The 17,950-nt window shown below is 38.6% G+C and overlaps 1 protein-coding gene across 1 annotated transcript in view; it reads left to right on the plus strand.

Annotated features, from left to right (window-relative positions):
• Window positions 1-17,950, plus strand: part of Dpy19l2 (dpy-19 like 2) — a 137,898-nt gene that overhangs the window by 73,363 nt on the left and 46,585 nt on the right. Inside the window, exons 10-12 of the mRNA XM_050124888.1 lie at window positions 9,860-9,937; window positions 10,941-11,027; window positions 11,886-11,945. Of these exons, the coding sequence (XP_049980845.1) occupies window positions 9,860-9,937; window positions 10,941-11,027; window positions 11,886-11,945 (225 nt within the window). The remainder of the gene's footprint in view (window positions 1-9,859; window positions 9,938-10,940; window positions 11,028-11,885; window positions 11,946-17,950) is intronic.

A 17,950-nucleotide genomic window follows, 5' to 3' on the forward strand; every position in this document is an offset into this window, starting at 1 on the left:
TTTCCTTCCTTTCTTTCTTTCTTTCTTTCTTTCTTTCTTTCTTTCTTTCTTTCTTTCTTTCTTTCTTTCTTAATAAGGGTGAAGGTTAGTTCATATCCTCTAATCATTTTGTCTAAGACATGAATATAAAGGAAAGATGGCTCACATTTCAAAGCACAAAATAATGAGAATCACAGGACTCTAGGACATTTGGTCTGACAAGGCCTTAGACATGATTATTCTAAGATGCTAAGAATATTAGCAGTGAGTTTTAATTTATAATTTATCCAGCTTCCCTTTGGAATCCCTAGCTATGGTTGAAAGTTGTGTCAGGGCAAGGTGAGATGGAAGGAATTGTAAAACAAGTTAGATAGATAGAAATTGTTTTTAGACAAGATAGTGCTAATGTATTTATACCAAATTCATTATCAAGTCAGTTGTCTTTCTTTATATGACTGATTTTCAATCCAAGGTGCATAATTAGTTCCTATCTTTTGTAATACTTAACTCAGCGTGACTGCATGCCTTCCTGCTCTTGTGGACAGCAGGGTCTGTTTCGCTGCCTGGAGTTTCCCCTTCTGTCACCAAAAATGCTTTAGGACAAGGGAAAGCTCCAGATATCTAGGCTAGCATAGGAGCTGGAAAGCAGACTGCCTGCATTGGCAAGGCTGTGTGCCAATCATGTATTCTGTGCACTGTGGAAATGCCAGCATGCCCTTTTATGCATGAGAATGTGGCCTTCCACTAACTTCCCAGCTCTTCCCTTTCACACGCATGAGTGCGGCCTTTCCATTATGTTGCCAGGTGCATTGCTTGATAACTGTCTAATTGCACCTCAATGGAAGGACTCCCAAATGAGCTGCAGTCTATCTGAGGGGATCACTGAACCTAGTGCTTATTTAAGTAAGGAGACAATTGTGTTTTCAATCAATTAGTTTTTAAATGAGCTTACAAGGCAGCTGGTTTCCTTATGAAGTTTTCATACATAACTCAGATAGATTGTTCCTTCTCTGTCCTTACTCCTCCCCATTTCCCACCATCCATACCCTGCTGTTGTCTCGCAGTCCCACTGTTACCCATTCTGCTTGAATATCTCATTGTACTTTATTTTCCTTCCATTAAAGCCCTCCATTAAAGGCACTTTCCTGCTGTATCATGGACTTGCTTTCTCTTTCCTGGACTCTGCTTATTGTCACTCGAAACAAATCCAAGCATAAAAGTTAGACGCTCAGTACAAGCATATTATGTAATAGGATATAGAGTCCTTTGGGTGATGCCAAGTGGTGGTCATATAACAGTTCTATTATTGTTTTTTTTTCCAAATAAATACAATCTTTAAGGTTAAAAACAGTGGTTGTCTCCAGTCCATGTTGGCACGTCAACTGGTGTCATTGTTCACGTCTTGTGTTAGTTGACACATTGTTGAGGTATCATAGTTGCAGCTTCTTTGTCATGTGAAGACGTGATATCACAGCGGGCCTACTGGTTCTTTGGTTCTTACAATCTTTCCACCCTTCTTCTGCAACGCTTCCTGAACCTTGGGTGTAGGAATGGTGCCATTTATGTACCAACTGGGGTTGTGCACCCCACAGTGTTAGTTCTTTCCATTTTGACCAGTTATGCTTTTCTGCGATGATCTCTATCTGCTGAAAATTAAGCTTCTGTGGCAAAATGAGTTTTCATTGATGGAGGATCAGAAGTAAATTTAGCTCTGGATATAAGGATATGTATTTGTTATGTAGCTAGAAATTATACTGATTTGGCAAAGTGAAAGTAGTAGGTTTTTGTCTAGGTTGTCTTAATATACTTAGAAATAGATAAAGATTGATAGATTTGCAACCACAGTTAAACAAAAAAAGGCCAGAGACCATGAGTTTAAGAGAGAGCAGGTGGTATACATGAGAGGAGCTAGAGGAGGGAAAGAGATAAATGATTAAATTTTATTTTAATTTCAAAGAATATAAAGGCTTTTAATGGAGATAAAGAAACACACACAGCAAGACACACAGCAAGACTGTAGAGTAGGGTGAAACTTGGTAGCCCCAAATTATCTGTGTGTGTGTTTGACAAAACTTAGCTTTATTATAGTTGCACGGAGTTACTTTGAGGTCTTCTATTGTATTTCACTGGTGTATACGTCTGTCTTTGTTCCAGTGCTGCACTGTCGTTGTCACTGTGGCTCTGTAGTAGAGTTTGAGGTCAGCTAATGTGATACTTGTGACTGTGCTATATTTGATTAGAAGTCTTGTGGTTGTCTGTGGACTTTTTACTTCAGTATGAACTGTAGCACTTTTTCTACTGTAACAAATGCCATTGGAACTTTCGAGGAGATTGCATTGAATCTGTAGGTTGTATTTTAATTATATCTTTCTTTTTAATGTTAATTCTACAAACTCAGAAACATAAGGCATATTTCTACAGTCTACTGTTTTCTTTAATTTATTTTTTCAGTTTCTTAATGTTATCTGTTTAGAGATTTTTTTAAACCTCCTTGTGATTGAGATATTTTTCATTTTCTTTTTTTATTTTTCTTTTCTTTCTTTATTTTTCTTTTTTGGTTTTTCAAGACAGGATTTCTCTGTAGCTTTGGAGCCTGTCCTGGAACTAGTTCTGTAGACCAGGTTGGCCTTGAACTCACAGAAGTCCACTTGTCTCTGTCACCAAGTGCTGGGATTAAAAGCATACACCACCACCGCCTGCCTGAGATATTTTTCTAGATTTCTTTATCAGCAAATTTGTCGTAGTACACAAAAAGCTACTGATTTTTAATGTTGATTTTCTAAGTCATGAAAATTCACTGACTGCTTATCAGACCAATGGGGTTTTAAGTAGAGCATCATATCTGCAATAAGAATAGTTTAACTTCTCTTTCCAATTTTTACCCATCTTATATTTTTATCTCTTCTTATTGCTGTAGATGATAATAGCTAAAACCCTAGGCACTACAATGAATAAAAAGTCATCAAAGTATTCTATGACATCATTCTGGATGTTGTCAGAACCTCTTTTAATAAACTTAGTTGTATTGATGACTTCTCTTTCTCTTGAAGAGTTAGAAAATCTTGTTAATCTTTTCAAAGAATCCAGTTTTTATCTGATTAATACTGTGTACATATTGTAAGCCTTGATTTCATTAATTTCAACCTTAGTCTTGTTTCTTGCCATTGACAGCATTTGAGTTTGGTGACTCCTTGCTCTGTTAAGGCATTGAAGTACATCACTACATTATATATGATCCCTCTTGTTTGCTCTGTGTGAGGTGTGTATGCATGTGAAAGTGTATGTTTCTTGCGTGTCCAGTGCTCAACATTGACTTTCTCCACCATATTTTTTGAGATAAGATTTCTTTCTAATTTTGGAGCTTACCATGACCAGTGTGCTCAAGTGATCTGCTCTCTCTGCCCCTACAAGCACTGATATTACAGAGATGTTGAAATGACTCTGAGATTCCACCTTACACCTGTGAGACTGGTCAAGGTCAAAAACACTGATGACAGCTTATGCTGGAGAGGTTGTAGGGTAAGGGGAAGACTCCTTCATTGCTGGTGGGAATGCAAGCTGGTACAGCCCCTTTGGATTCAGTGTGGCAATTTTTTGAAAATTAGGAAACAAACTTCCTCAAGTCCCAGTAATACCACTTTTGAGTATATATTCAAAGGATGCTCAACCATGACACAAGGCTGTTCATAGCAGCTTTGTTTGTCATAGCCAGAACCTGGAAACAACCTAAATGCCCTTTGACTGAAGAATGGATAAGGAAAATGTGGTATGTTTACACAGTGGAGTACTACACAGTAGAAAAAATAACGATGAACCTGACTTTTAAGCTGAAGCACCACCAAAATTTTATCAGCTAAGCCATTTCACATCCCATCTCTGAACTTTTTAGTGTAAGCACTATTAGCTATAAATTTCCTTTTTAAAGCTATCTTGACTATTCCAGAGGTTCTGGCAGGTGAGCTATCATTTCATTTGACTCTATAAACCTTTAAGTTTTTTTCGATGACCCACTTTAATAGTGTATTTCCACATCTCCAATAACTTGTGTATTTTGAGGTCATTCCTGCTATTGACTAAATGTTTTATACCATTGGCGTCTGAGAGGAAGCAGAAAACTATTTTATTTTTTTATTTATTAAGGCTTGTTTTGTGGCTTATAATGTAGTTAGCTTTAGACACAGTCTAAGAAGTATGTCTATTTCCATCTGTTGGGTAGACTGTTTTGCAGATATCTATTAAATATATTTGACTTGTATTGTAACTTGTTCTGAGGTTTATTCATATATTTTATTTTTAATTTATTTAATTGCCTGTGTGTATGTCTGTACACCAAAAGCATCCAGCGACTAGGAAAGCAAGAAAAAGGCATCAGGTTCATTTTTTCTTGATGCACAGATGGTTGTGAGCTGCCATGTCTGTGCTGGTAACTGAGCCTGGGTCATCTGGATGAATAGTCAATGTTCTTAAACTCTGAACCACTCTCCATCTCTTCTATTTATTTTTAATTTGGAAGACCTACCTAGATGTGAGAGGAGTATCGACATATCCCCTCCACTATTACAAACCTATAGGATCTTTTATGACCCAAGATTCATTAGATATTGATAGTAATTACTTACTTTCGATGGTTGTTCCTATTTTAAGCATGTTTAGTTTGACTAGTTTAGTTTGAAGTTTATTTTACTGAGTCCAAGAATGCCTGTCATCTTGCTTGTGGCTTCCCCTTGCACATTACTTTGATTTCAAGCTTTGGAGTCTCAGTATATAGATGCATTGCCTAGATCTATGAATTCCTTGGAAATAGCAGCTAAGTAGGTCTTGCTTACTGATCCAGTCCATTGGTCTATATCTTTGAATGAGTGAGGCAAAGCCGTTTTTGTTCAGGGTTATAATTGAAATAGATTTACTCTTGTTTATGATTTTTGTTTGTAGTTCTGGTATGCCGGATAACTGGTAATTCTTTTCTTTCTAGAGTTATAATTCTGAATGTTTGCAAATTTGCTGGGTTAGACATGATCCCAGATGTTCTATGTTCATCTGTTGTTTTCATGGAATGTACTCCTTCCTGTGTTCTCATGTGTGAAATTATATTTCTTGTTCCTCTATGTATAGTATTCTTTTAAGAATTTTCTGCAAGCTAGCTAACACCAGTAGCCTTACTTATGTTTGTATTGAAATATTATTTCATCATCTATTTTAGTAGGTAAGTTTGCTGGGTATCTTGGGTGATAGTTATCTACTTTAAAAGCTTAAAGTACATCATTCCATCTTTCACCAGTGTTCAGATTTTCTGGTGATAGATCAAACACTATTCTGATGCTTTCCCCCTTATATACTTGTTGGTAGTTTCCCTAACAGGATTTAGTGTTCAATTGTGGTGTGTCATGGAGATGTCCTTCTGTGGTAATGTTATTTGAGGTTCCAAAACATGTCCACAGAAATCAAGTGAAATCAGTGCTCTCAGTTGATGGTTTCATTTGGAAGGGTAGCTCATCCCTGTGTTCACCTCAGTTCTGTGATGAGGACACTGTGCCAAGATCTTTTCTGCTATGGCTGGGGCAGGCTGTTGAGGGTCTCACCCCTTCAGCCCTCCTTGAGCCTGTGCAGTTGATAGATGTGGTTTGGGGTCTGTTTATCCTGTCCAGATACAGCAACAGGGTCCCACCCTGCTGTGTACATCCCATTTCAAAGATTCTCCTGTTCAGTGGGGCACTAGCAGGGGTATAACACCTCATGACACCGGGTGGTGCCAGTTTTCTAGTCCTTTCTCTGGAGCAGTGTTGGGGCCCTGGCCATCCTCCTTTGTTTCTAAACTTACTTGCTTGAGATTAGCTTCTTCCCAGATTTGATCTTCTCTGGAAGCAGGTCACCTGCTATCTGCTCCCCTGCACCATGGTAGGGAAGAGGAATTATGGGTATTGTAACTGTTCCAGTTTTGATGGAGGAAGGTCATTGGCTAATAAAGAAACTGCCTTGGCCCATTTTATTGGTTAGAACATAGGTGGGTGGAGTAAAGAGAACAGAATGCTGGGAGGAAGAGGAAGTGAGCTCAGACTTGACAGCTCTGCTCTCTGGAGAGACACCATGCTTCCCTCTCCCAGGCAGATGCGATAGCTCTGCTCTCTGAGGCAGACACACGTGCTGAAGCAAGCCGCCAGGTCAGACATGTTGAATCTTTCCCGGTAAGACCTGTGCTACACAGTTTTTTAGAGATGGGTTGATCAGGATATCAGAATTAGCCAATAAGGGCTAAAGCTAATGGGCCAAGCAGTGTTTAAATGAGTACAGTTTGTGTGTTGTTATTTCGGGGCATAAGCTAGCTGGAGGCTGGGGTGCTGGGGACACAGCCCCGACACTCATAATACTACGCAATTTCTCTTCTTGGTGCTCCTGAGAACAGTTTAGACTCCGATTTGGATTACCAGCAGTACAGGCTGCTTCCCTGAAACTGTGGTGCTTGAGTGCTTTGGGGTTTTACATGTGGAGGCTGGCTCTGAACACTAAACCAGCTCTTCTTCGGAAGAATTATGTCCAGAACTGAAGCTTGCCTGGTTTGGTGGGGCTGCTGTAACATAGTACTCCCTAGTTCATTCATTCTGCCTCCCCATCCCTCATGCCTTCTTTGGTGCATCTCTGAAACTCTTCCTCAATTTCTTTCTATGGGACAGAGTTTTTTTTTTCTTTTCTTATATTGACTCTCTCCTTCACCATCTCACAAAGGTCGTTTCTACTCTGCCATCTTCCTGGAAGTAATGAACCTCTTTTAATTTTGATTTGTCTAATAGAGGCTCTTAGGTTTTGGCATTTTTGAGCCATGGATTCTGCATCTACACAACTGTACATCTCATTAACCCCTGAGCTGTACTTGAGCATGAAGGTGTTTTCTGGATCTCTGTAAGAGTTTCTACAGAAGAGAACCATCCAAAGATTCCACCTGGAAAATTGTGTCTCCTGTCCCAGTGCTTCTGAGGGAATTGAAGAAGACCTTTGGTTGGGCATGGCCATCAAGAACTCAGATACACCTCCTTGAAGACAAAACAATGTCACCAGGGCATAGGTGTTGGGTTTCCTGCACAGATGGACCTGGACAGAGGGCTTGCCTGTGTGAGTTGCAGTCATTCTGCCTTACAGACTGCTTGCAGTGCACAGCTGCCAAGACATAAAAGAGGCTCAGCATCAACCATACAGCCTCTCTAGAACTAGCCTTCTTCTGAGGCAGGCCTCCGAGTGCCGGTGATGGGCAAGTGCTCAAATCAGGTTTTCTTCCCTGAGCAATTTGTGTTGCTGTTCTTTCCAGGTTAGGATTAGAATTTAAAGGTATCCAAACACAGTTAATTCTTACAGAAAAAGATTTCCAATTCAAAAGCTCCTGGTTCTGCAACTTTTTAATCTAGTTCTTTCTTCAGCAGACTTCAGATCTGACAGACATTAAGGGGCCAAGGAAGGACAGTCTTTGTTCATCAAGTCCACAGAACATTCCACTCAAGAACAGTGAGAACCTGCTAGTCTTGGAAATGAAATGCCAATAGAGGCCACCAAATGTGTTTCCCCACAGGCAATTTGATGTTTCTCCATCTAGAAGATGTTTGCTATAGCACTTCTCTTACGTGAGACCCAACCTCCCTTTGGACAAGCTTTGTCTTACTTGGTATCCCATTTAAGACTGTTAAATACTCCTTAAAAAGAAAACATTTGAAGAGTGGATTTCTCCGGGTTAGTTAAATGTCATGATGCTTAAAATATAATTTAAATTCTCTCTTTGTAAAACAAATAGCAAATGACAAGAAATATGTTTATAGGATTTATATTAATGGTTTCAAACCTCATAACTAATTTATTTTAAGATATATGAACATAGCTCTGATTTCAGAAACTAAAGTTTCTCAAGGACTTGAACAGATTCGAATCCCTCCTTTTGGTTCCTGGAGACAAATTCTCACCTGGAAGCCAGTGTCTAAAAGAAGCACCTGGAAGCAAGGAGCCAGGCCCATTTTCTGTGTTTCACTTATCAATTCCACTTCTTATGTCTTGAGATAGAAATGGTCTTTTAACCAGCAATAAAACTCATGACATTTCAGAAACCCTGCAGAATCTTTGCCTTTTTTTTTCAGTTGAAAACTGTTTTATTTTTAAGAGGTTTCTGTTCCACAATCTCAAGGTCCAAATCAGGAGCAGAAGGAGAGAGAGAATCTTTGCCTTTTAAAAGTATTTTTCTCAACCAAAGCTTAGCTGTGGCATTTTAGAAAGTGCTGAAGATGAGTGGATCCTAACTGTAAGAATGGAAGACTAAGTGTGCCAAGCTTCAGAAGTGGGGGTCATTTTGCTTCAACCCCAGAGTAATCCAGTCCAGCAGGTGGCACTCTCTTTCTCTAACTGATGGAGACCACCAGGCCCAGGCATTCATCTAAGCCAGGCTGGTCTGTTAAACACCTGCACTTTGTACTTTGTTTCTGAGACACAACCAGCATCTTAGACTGCACTCCACTCAAAGCTATGGTCTGACTGTACTGTTTATATTATTGTGATAAAGAAAGGACTCCAACTTTCATGCAGCTTTGATAAAGAAATGCACAATTGAACAAGGCTTCTATATCCTGTATAAACTATCAATTAAATTTACTGTTACTTAATGGTTTTTCTGTGTAAAAAATAAAAGGATTTAATTTTCCTCACAAGATGATCTTACGAACTGTCTTTCAATGCCTAAACTGTTTTATTAAGTGATCAAGACTCAGCAGGAAGCGTACGAAGCAATTACGTTTTTTTCCCTTAAATCCTGCTTGCCTTCCTTCCTTCCTTCCTTCCTTCCTTTCCTTCTTTCCTTCCTTTGCTGCTTTTTCTTAACTTGGATGAAATCCCGAGTTATTCCGTATGTTTGTCTTTTGTTTACAGAAAAAGTAATTTTAATTTAATCACAGTAATTGTAGAATTTTTAACCCTATCTATTACACCTTAGAGCATACCAAAAATAATTTGATATTTGATGATATCAGGCATGTTTTTGAATGTCCTGATCTGTCTGTCTGTCTGTCCATCCATCCATCTAAATAGATACAGATTTATATCTATATATAATTGATGTGAATGTTTGTAAAAAATAGTCAAGAAAAGAAGGTCCAATGGGGAAAATTGTGACACACTGAGCAGATCTGGCCTTTCATATAACGTTGACTGATTTGTGATGTAGGAGATTTTTTAAAACATCTATTTCAGGAGTCTTTTGTGTTTTTCTATTCCCATGATTAGTTGGTTGGCTTTTATGTGTGATTTAGGATTAGTGTAAGGTTAAATTGATGATAATTTTCTCCAGGGAATAGTGAATTTGTTTCCAACAGGCAAAAGCACAAGCAATCTTGAATTATTGTCACCCAGTGAGATGATCGAAAGTGGGTTTTGTTCTTTCTGATAGCTTCCTTCTTCCTGGCTCACATCTAGAGTTAGACCTTTGAAGCCTCAAACCAAAGCCTGAGAAAGCAGAAGACATTTCCTTCTTGGTGTGCCCCCTCAGAGTCAGCCTGCTTAGTCTGCTAAGTCTATCATATACCCTGCATGCTTTAACCATTGTTGGCTGAAGTTATTCTGGAAAAGAAATAATCCAGATATCATAGTCAGAGGTAGAGATTTACATTATTAACTGGGATTTATCTTCTTAATTCTCAATCAGCTTGATAATAACAATAGTAATAATAATATCATGAATGCACGCATATATGCTTATACTTTTGTATGTTTCCCCCAGCAATTACATTTCTAGACCAGAAAATTATTTTATTCTGCCATCAGAAATATAACTGCTCCCTTGTATTTGCTTTTTCTATGAATAATGAACTGTCTCTTTTCTATATTTTTTCACTTTTGGGTTTTTATGTTTTTATTTCAGATAGCCTCATTATTTCCCATGTATGTTGTGGGATACATTGAGCCAAGCAAATTTCAGAAGATCATTTTTATCAACATGGTAACATTTTAATATTTATAAGTCTGATATTAAGTTATCTCTGTTTGCAAAGCATTGTAATTCTCTTCTCCGGAGTACTTCTCTTGGTATTTCAGGTGCATGAGACTGACGCTGTCTAGAGGGAAAGCTGGAAATGACACGCCACGCTCTGTGTTGCGCTATGCTTTTTTTAAAACTGGCAACCACACTACAGATGGACTGTCCTCTCTAAAGCTTTTATGTTTTAAAGATATGTTTATTTTTGTGTTAGGTGTTTGTGCATGCATGTATTATGCACTGAGTGTGTGCAGTGCCCACAGAGTAAGAAGGCATCAGATCTCCCGGAACTAGTTACTGATGGTTGTGAGCTGCCATGTGGGGACTGGGAACAGAACCTGGGTCTTCTCTAAGAGCAACCAGTGCTCTAGGCTGCCGAGCCATCTCTCCAGCACTTTAGTCTTTATTTTTACATTTTAATATTGTCGTTAATTTTTAAATGCCTTTTATACTTGGGATTTTTAACATGGTGCAAATGTGAAATTTTGTGAGTGAGCTTTTATATTTGCAGTTTTTTATCTTAGCTTCCAATGCATCTTCCTTTAAAGCATAAAGTGATAATAAATATATAAGTTACAGAAGTCATAAAATGATGCAATAAGACATTAGTGAAAATACATTTATTATTGTCATATTATGCCATTCCATTATTTGAACTATAGAAACCACAGAGGCACATGGAAAAGAATTTAAGTTCTGCTATAAGTAATTTATGATCTTGAATTTTAATACTTAGATCATAGCAGTAACTTGAAATCTTATTTTTATTTAGAAAACCCCATTAATACTGTAATCAATGGCTTATATGATATGATCAAATTGTATGGTCTTCTTATGGAAAATGTCATAATGAAATATGTATAGTGAATATCCACTAATAAAAATGCTAAAGATATAATTATCTAACCTGCCTCCAAAGTGTGAATACATGTAATGAATATAAATCATTTTTGTTTCCATTTCTCAGGGTTCTGTTGCCCTCTGTTTCATTTTGATGTTTGGAAATCCAATGTACTTAAGTTCTTACTATTCCTCGTGTTTGTTAGTGACATGGGTAAGTCACAGAAAGTCAAGTCTAGGTTTTGAGGGAAAGGGGGATGTGAATAGCTGTGTTATGATAAAGTAGAAAGGATGTGGGAAGCAAAGATGTTATAACTCCAGGGCAATCCCCAATGATTCAGTTAGTGCATTGTACCTGGGAAAGGCCAGATCTGCTTTTCTATATGAAATAAGAGGGAACAGAGGGCGTTCATGATTCAGGCTTATGCATATCAGAGATGTGACTGAAAGTCATAAAATGGATTTATGGAGCCATTGCTATAAATATAAGAAGTAAACGTGATGGTTTGTTTTTAACAGTTCTTCAAAACAGTTTAGGCCATCTATAAATATAACACCAAGCCCCTGCTGATAACCTCCTAGTTACCCAAAATGGAGTAGAAAATTACTAATAGCCAATCTTGTCTTCAAGAGTCTTGCCTGAGAAACATTAAAATAAGCAGAGTGTGACTACAGAGAGAAAAACACAACTATAAGAAATAGAAGGACATTCAAGGCCTCAATGGTGTAAAATTGTCCTTTCTGATTACTTGATAAAGCAGAAACAGAGGGAAGGCATGCACTTATCTTTGTAAAAACTGACTGAGTGCAGAGTGCTGTTAACTGTCTCCATGTTTTCCACATCCATCATCTCCACAGGTGATACCATGCAGAGAGCAAACCACAGAACTGACTGAGGTAGAAATGTAGAAATGTGGGCAACATCCTCTAGCTTCCAGGAAGTTTATTTGTCCACAGTTTGAAAAGTCAATAATTAAGACAGAAATTGCAGATATAGTTGAGATAGGAGGGAGTGATTGTATAATGTAAATGTTAATTTTATTTCTTTCATTTTTTGTTACATGCCTTCTAGGCAATATTGCAAAAGAAGAATAAAATCCAAAAATTAGGATCCTCTGAACTCCAATTGTGGGTAAGAGTTAATGTTTTTAACAGTTTCTTCCAATCTGCCTTTTTATTTCTTAAACGGAATGAAGAAGTGGGTTTCAATTACGAAAAGAAAAACAAATGTACTGATCGTCTAGGTTCTTTCTGAGGCGTTCTTGTTCCATATGGTGAAGATGGAGAAAGATCTGTCCGACAAGTTGATAGCATGACACTTTTAACACACAAGAGTCCTAATTTCAGAAGAGTGTCATTTGATAAAATTAATGAATATCAATTGCTTTACTTGTGAGCAGTGAGTAGAACCATGTCTATGGACACTGAGAAAATTCTGCTAATTGCACATAAAAATGTACTCTTACCATTTTTCTCTGGCAGAGGTTGAAAAGGCATCCTCACAATAACTAGGAGACCGAGGAGTGAAGAGAAACCCCAAAAGTTACTTAAGTCGGGAACATGCTCCACCCTGAGGATCTTCCTAGCCTCAATGGGCAGCCAGGGAGGCCATGAAGACAGGTGGTATGAAGACAGTCGTGTTACTCACGTTCCCAGAATTGTAACAAAAATGACTAAGAAGAAAAGAGAAAAGGCATATTTGATTCACTCAGAGGTGCCAATCTATTGCCACTTGGCCCTGTTGTTTCTGGGCAGCAGGGATGTGGAACAATGAGTACATGGTTACTGGGCAGCAGTGATGTAGGACAGGGAGTTCGTGGTTACTGGGCAATGGTGATGAAAGTTGCTCACCTCATGGCAACCAGGAAGTAAAGAAAGAGGGAGAGAAGGAGTTGGGAACCTTTTATAACCAAGTTCCACTCTCAAATTCTGTTAATCTAGGGATTGATGAATGGATTAATATTTATGCGGTCAGAGCTCGAGGTCAGAGCACTTATGATCAGGTCATCCTCCCCCCCCCCTCCAGGGGCTATTTCTCAACCCTGCAGCACTGAGAACACTGCCTTCAGCACATGAGCTTTAGGTAATATTGAAGATCCAAATCAAAATGCCTCTAAATAATGAACTCTTTACTTCCCACCCCTGGTATCTGCCACCCTCCAATTAATGGCAAGAGGGCTGGTGAGGGGCATTCTCTCCCAATAGACAGCAAGAGTGGGGGCTGAGACGAAACCTCAGAGGCACCAAGTGAACTAAAATGACAAAAATAGCTCTACAGAGACTCTAAAAACTAAATTGCTTTTGTAAACAGAGTATATGAAAAGGCCAGGGTCTTTGTAGGATGATATGGGGTTCTACAGTCTCTATTACATGATTCAGAATGCACTAGATGCAATAGCTACAACCCATAATAGCAAGAATGAGAAAAATAATGAGTTAGGAAAGGTGATCAGCAAATCTTCATTCATTGAGATAATCATGTGGCATTATCTTTGGAAATCTTTGTTTTTTATTTTTACTAATTACTTTAATTGTTCAGATTTATAGGATACAGTGTGATCACTGAGGCATGCATACAGTGTGTAGTGACTAGAGTAGTTAACTTTTCCAACTTCTTAACAGTTAACAAAATGTATTACTTTGTCATTCCATAAAATAATGGCATAAAATTTGGTATTTCAGTTCCTGTATTCTATTGCTCTGACAGTCAGGATGACTTCCACCTCTCTGTCACTATTTTGTGTTTAGAGCTCTTGCATATCTGACTTCTGGTTTTCATAAAATACACAAGAGATTATCATGAACTATAGCCGTGCCTTGGTGGTGTGGACCACTATTACTTACTCTGGTTAGATTGCCACTCTGGGTTTACAGCCAAAGAAAATGGCGTCAGTATATCAGAGGGACACCTGACAGTCTATGTTTATGGTGCACTATTCTCAGTAACCGAGACATGGGATCAATGTCCTTGTTATTGGTGGATGAATATAAAAAGGAAATGAGGTGTGCCTATGCACAGAATAATTTATCAGCTATAAATAAGAATGATAACCTATGATATATAGAAAATACATAAAGCTGGAGGACATTGTACATAAGGAAAGAAGTCAGGCACAGAAAAATTACTGCCTGTTCTTGCCCATGTGCAGATGTTTTACAAACATTGGCTGAAGTGTATTATAGTGATTAATCCAGGCTGTGAAGAGTGGAGGGAGACAGGAGAGGGAGACTGGGTTTGGGCACTGGAATTATTCAATGAAAATTTTAAAACATCCATCTTAAAATGCTTCAGTGAACATATTTAAATATGTTAGAAACAAAGAGATTATAACATCTCAGAATATAGATGCTTTTAGAATAAAGAACTTGGGAATTATATAATTGAAAAACACAGTAGCTATAAATTTAAAATTTGATGAGTAAGGTTATGGTAAAAATGAATAATAGGAAGCCACATCATTGAAGATGGAGCAAGAGAAACAGCTTGATCTAAATTAAGAATAGACTGGAAATATGAAAGTACCTCAGAAATATGTGGACAATAAGAATATATACATATTATTCTTATTATATATAATATAATATATATAATAAAAATTCTAGAAGGGTCCAAAAATAGGCTAACAAAACTTGAAAAACAATGACTGAAACCCCAATCTGTCAAAAGGTGAGTCCTCATTAAGATAAATCCAATGGAATTGTTAAGTAATTTATTTAAAAATGTCACAAAAAGAATTCATGCCATGCAACAAGGCTCACATAGGAGGTTGTTTTGGAGGGGCAGAGATGGGGGCAGAGACTGGTCTGGGGATAAGAATGGCAGAAGAGAAAGGGAGAGAGAGAAAGAGAGAAAGAGGCAGGAGGTGGGCAAGGTCCACCTTTTGAAAGAAAACAGCAGTTGTGCACATGGGGTGCTCTTAGTGACTTCAGGACCCCAAGGGCAGGCCAGTAAGATGCCTTTATTATTATAAAAAGGTGAGGAGTTAGAAAGGGTAGCAGGTGAGGTGGGGATGAGTATACTGTGTTCTGGAGACTGCTTCATGCTGACCTGGGGGCATCACAATATTTGAGGAACCTGAGAAATATGGGGTGCTGGCACCACATCCTGGGGTAGCTGGCTGTTTCACTTCATTGTGCAGGCTCTGTGGATCTGGCAGGTACCTCCTGGACCTGGCAAGATATTGCTCGAGGGGATCCAAGTTGACTGCCTGGATCTTAAAGCACTTGATCATTTCCCATCAACACAGCATCACCTGTACACCCACTTTCTAGCCAACTAGGGAACACAGGTTGATTACTAAGGACAGTCATTGTAGAGTTAGTACCTTTAAAAGAAACGAATAGTAAAGAGGTACATTAGAATCTCTTCTGTGAGTCTCCTTTCTGAGTCTTGGGGAACGTGCATTCCTCTGGGGTGCTGTTGGTTCTCACCACCTTGCTTGTTTGGTAGTTGTGTGCCTCCAGCTCTGTATCTAACAGTTGGTAGTCCTGTAACAATAGCTGATTAGTTGTTTGATCAGGGATTTTTGAGGGTATCGCTGGAGATACATAGAAAAGAAATTGATGAAGCAGGGTGTGATAAAAATAGGAGAAAAAGGGAAAGGGTCAGGAAGGAAAGCATCCACTTCCATAGGAGTTTCCAATCCAGTAGAAAGCAGGTTTTGAAGCAATGAAAAAGAAATAAAGTGGAGAATTTTTTTTCTGTATTTCACAACTGGTCCAAAGAATACCAAGACCAGATTTGATTTAAAAGGAGTGATTAGTGGGTGTCTAAAAGGCATCCCAATGGGAGCGAGGAGGCGTGTGACTCAGTTCCCAAGGATGGGGCAGAAGATTGAGTGGGCAAAGCAAGTAAGCACAGGAGGTGCTCTTAATGGCTGCAGCTGAGGATGTATCCTTGGGGTCAGGTCCGTACAGATGCTTGAATACTAACAAAAACTAAAGAGAGAAATCTTGATATTAGGTAGAGAGAATTAGCATGTTGCCTCAAAGGGTAAGATTGAGAATTATAGCAGACTTCTATCTCCAACTGTGGAGACAGGAGCTGGCAGTATTTTTGTCTGGGTGTGAAGAAATGCCAGTCAAAAATTCCATACACAGTGATGGTGTCTACTTTAGTCACTTTTTGGTAGCTGTGATAGACACCACCACAAAGGCAACTTGTAGAAGGAACATTTATTTGTGTTTAGAGTTGAGAGGGATAAGAGTCAATCGTGGTGGGAGGCAAGACAGCAAGCGCACACACGGCAGCAGGAGCAGGGAGCTCAGGTTTCAACCACAGGCACAAAACAGAGACCTTACTAATGGAAGTGATAAGAGGCTCTGAATTCTCAAATCCCACCCCTACTGATGAACTCCTGCAATAAGGCTGTACCTCCTAAAGCTCACCAAATAGCACCACCATCCAGGTACCAAGTATACAAATACATAGGTTAATGGGAACATTCGTCATGTGAACTGCTATAGTACTGTCCATTAAGAATGAAAGGAAGGTGGGGGCATTCTTGATCAAGGATAAGTAACAGAATTTGTTACTAGAGAAACAATGGAAGATTAACTCTAGTTCATAAAACAAAATGAAAAGGAGATTTTAGAATGGCCTGGGGATGTAACTCATTGTTGGCCTCTTTGCCTGGCATGTTTAAAGGTTCAATACTCAAATCCGCAAAGATGGAAAAAAAGCAAAAAGAAAGAAAGAACATCTTAACTATATGTATATATACATATGTGTGTATACACATATGTACACATACATACATGAGAACTTCTATAATAGTAAGTTTCTATATGGCTTGTTCTAAATGTCTTTAGTACTGTTGAGCCCTCCCCATACTGTCCTCTATCCTGCCCTCCAATCTTCCACCCCAATTTAACCCTCCTTGTTCAATTATTCCCCTTTAACACTTTATACCCCCTCATCCTCTCTCTTCTTTCTTGATAGCACTGCCACCCATCCATGGTTCCTTACTAATTTTCAGACCTTTATGGGTATAGAGTGAAACACACATAGCTGAAGATTCAAAGGCAACATCCACAAACAAGAGAAAGGATGTAACGTTTGCCCTTCTGGGTCTGACTTACCTCACTCAGAATAATTATTTCCAGCTCTATCCATTTACCTGTAAATTTCATAATTTCACTTTACATAACAGCTGAGAAATGGAGCATTGTGTAAATGTACCAGATTATTAGATGTTGATAGACATCTAGGCTGTTTCCATTTCCTACCTATTGTGAATACAGGAGCAATGAACATGCCTGAGCAGGGATCTCTGTAGTAGGTTATAGAGTCCTCTGGATATATGTCAATACCACAATAGAGTGGTATAGGTGGGTCTACAGTAGATATTTTTTCAGCTTTTGAAGAACTGTCACACTGATTTTCCCAGTGTTTGCATCAGTTTGAATTCCCACCAGCAGTAAATAAATGTGCCCCTTTCCTGACAACCATGCCTCCATTATTGTCATTGTTGCTTTTTTAAACATTAGCCATTCTGAATGAGGTAAGATAAAATTTCAAAGTAGTTTTAAATTGCATTTCCATGATGGCTAAGAATGTTGAACAGTTTTAAAAAGTGTTTCTCAGACTTTTGTGTTTTATCTTTTGAAAACCCTATTTAGCTTCATTCCCAATTTTAATTGTCGGTATCATGTCTACATTCTTGGTCTTCTGTTCAGAAAGTCTTTTCCAGTGTACACGAGTTCAAGCACATTCACTACTGCCCCCCCTTCTCAGGTTCAGGTTATGTTGAGGTTCTTGCTCCATTAGGAGTTGAGTTTAATGCAGGATGAAATAAAACTCAAGTCCAGTCCTTCTACATGAGTTCTCCAGTTTTACCAGTGGAATTTTTTATAGATATTGTTTCTCTCTCCAGTGCCAACAATTAATAAATGAAACCTTATGAACCAAAACCCTCTGTCCAGCAAAGGACACTATTATTTAAGTGATCAGGCCATCTACAAATGGCGTATCAAGTTCCAGTAAGACTAAGCATGCCCCATGTGTTGTCTTAAGGCTGGGAAAGGCAACCCAGCGGGAGGAATGGGGTCCCAAAAGTAGGTAAATGAGTCAGAAACAGCCTCTGTTGCCACTGTTAGAAGTCCCACAAGAGTACCAGCTACGCAACTGTAACATAT

The sequence above is a fragment of the Alexandromys fortis genome, unplaced genomic scaffold (genome assembly GCF_014885135.2).
Source record: "Alexandromys fortis isolate MF-2015 unplaced genomic scaffold, M_Fortis_MF-2015_v1.1 scaffold_204, whole genome shotgun sequence".
Classification (NCBI taxonomy): Eukaryota; Metazoa; Chordata; class Mammalia; order Rodentia; family Cricetidae; genus Alexandromys; species Alexandromys fortis.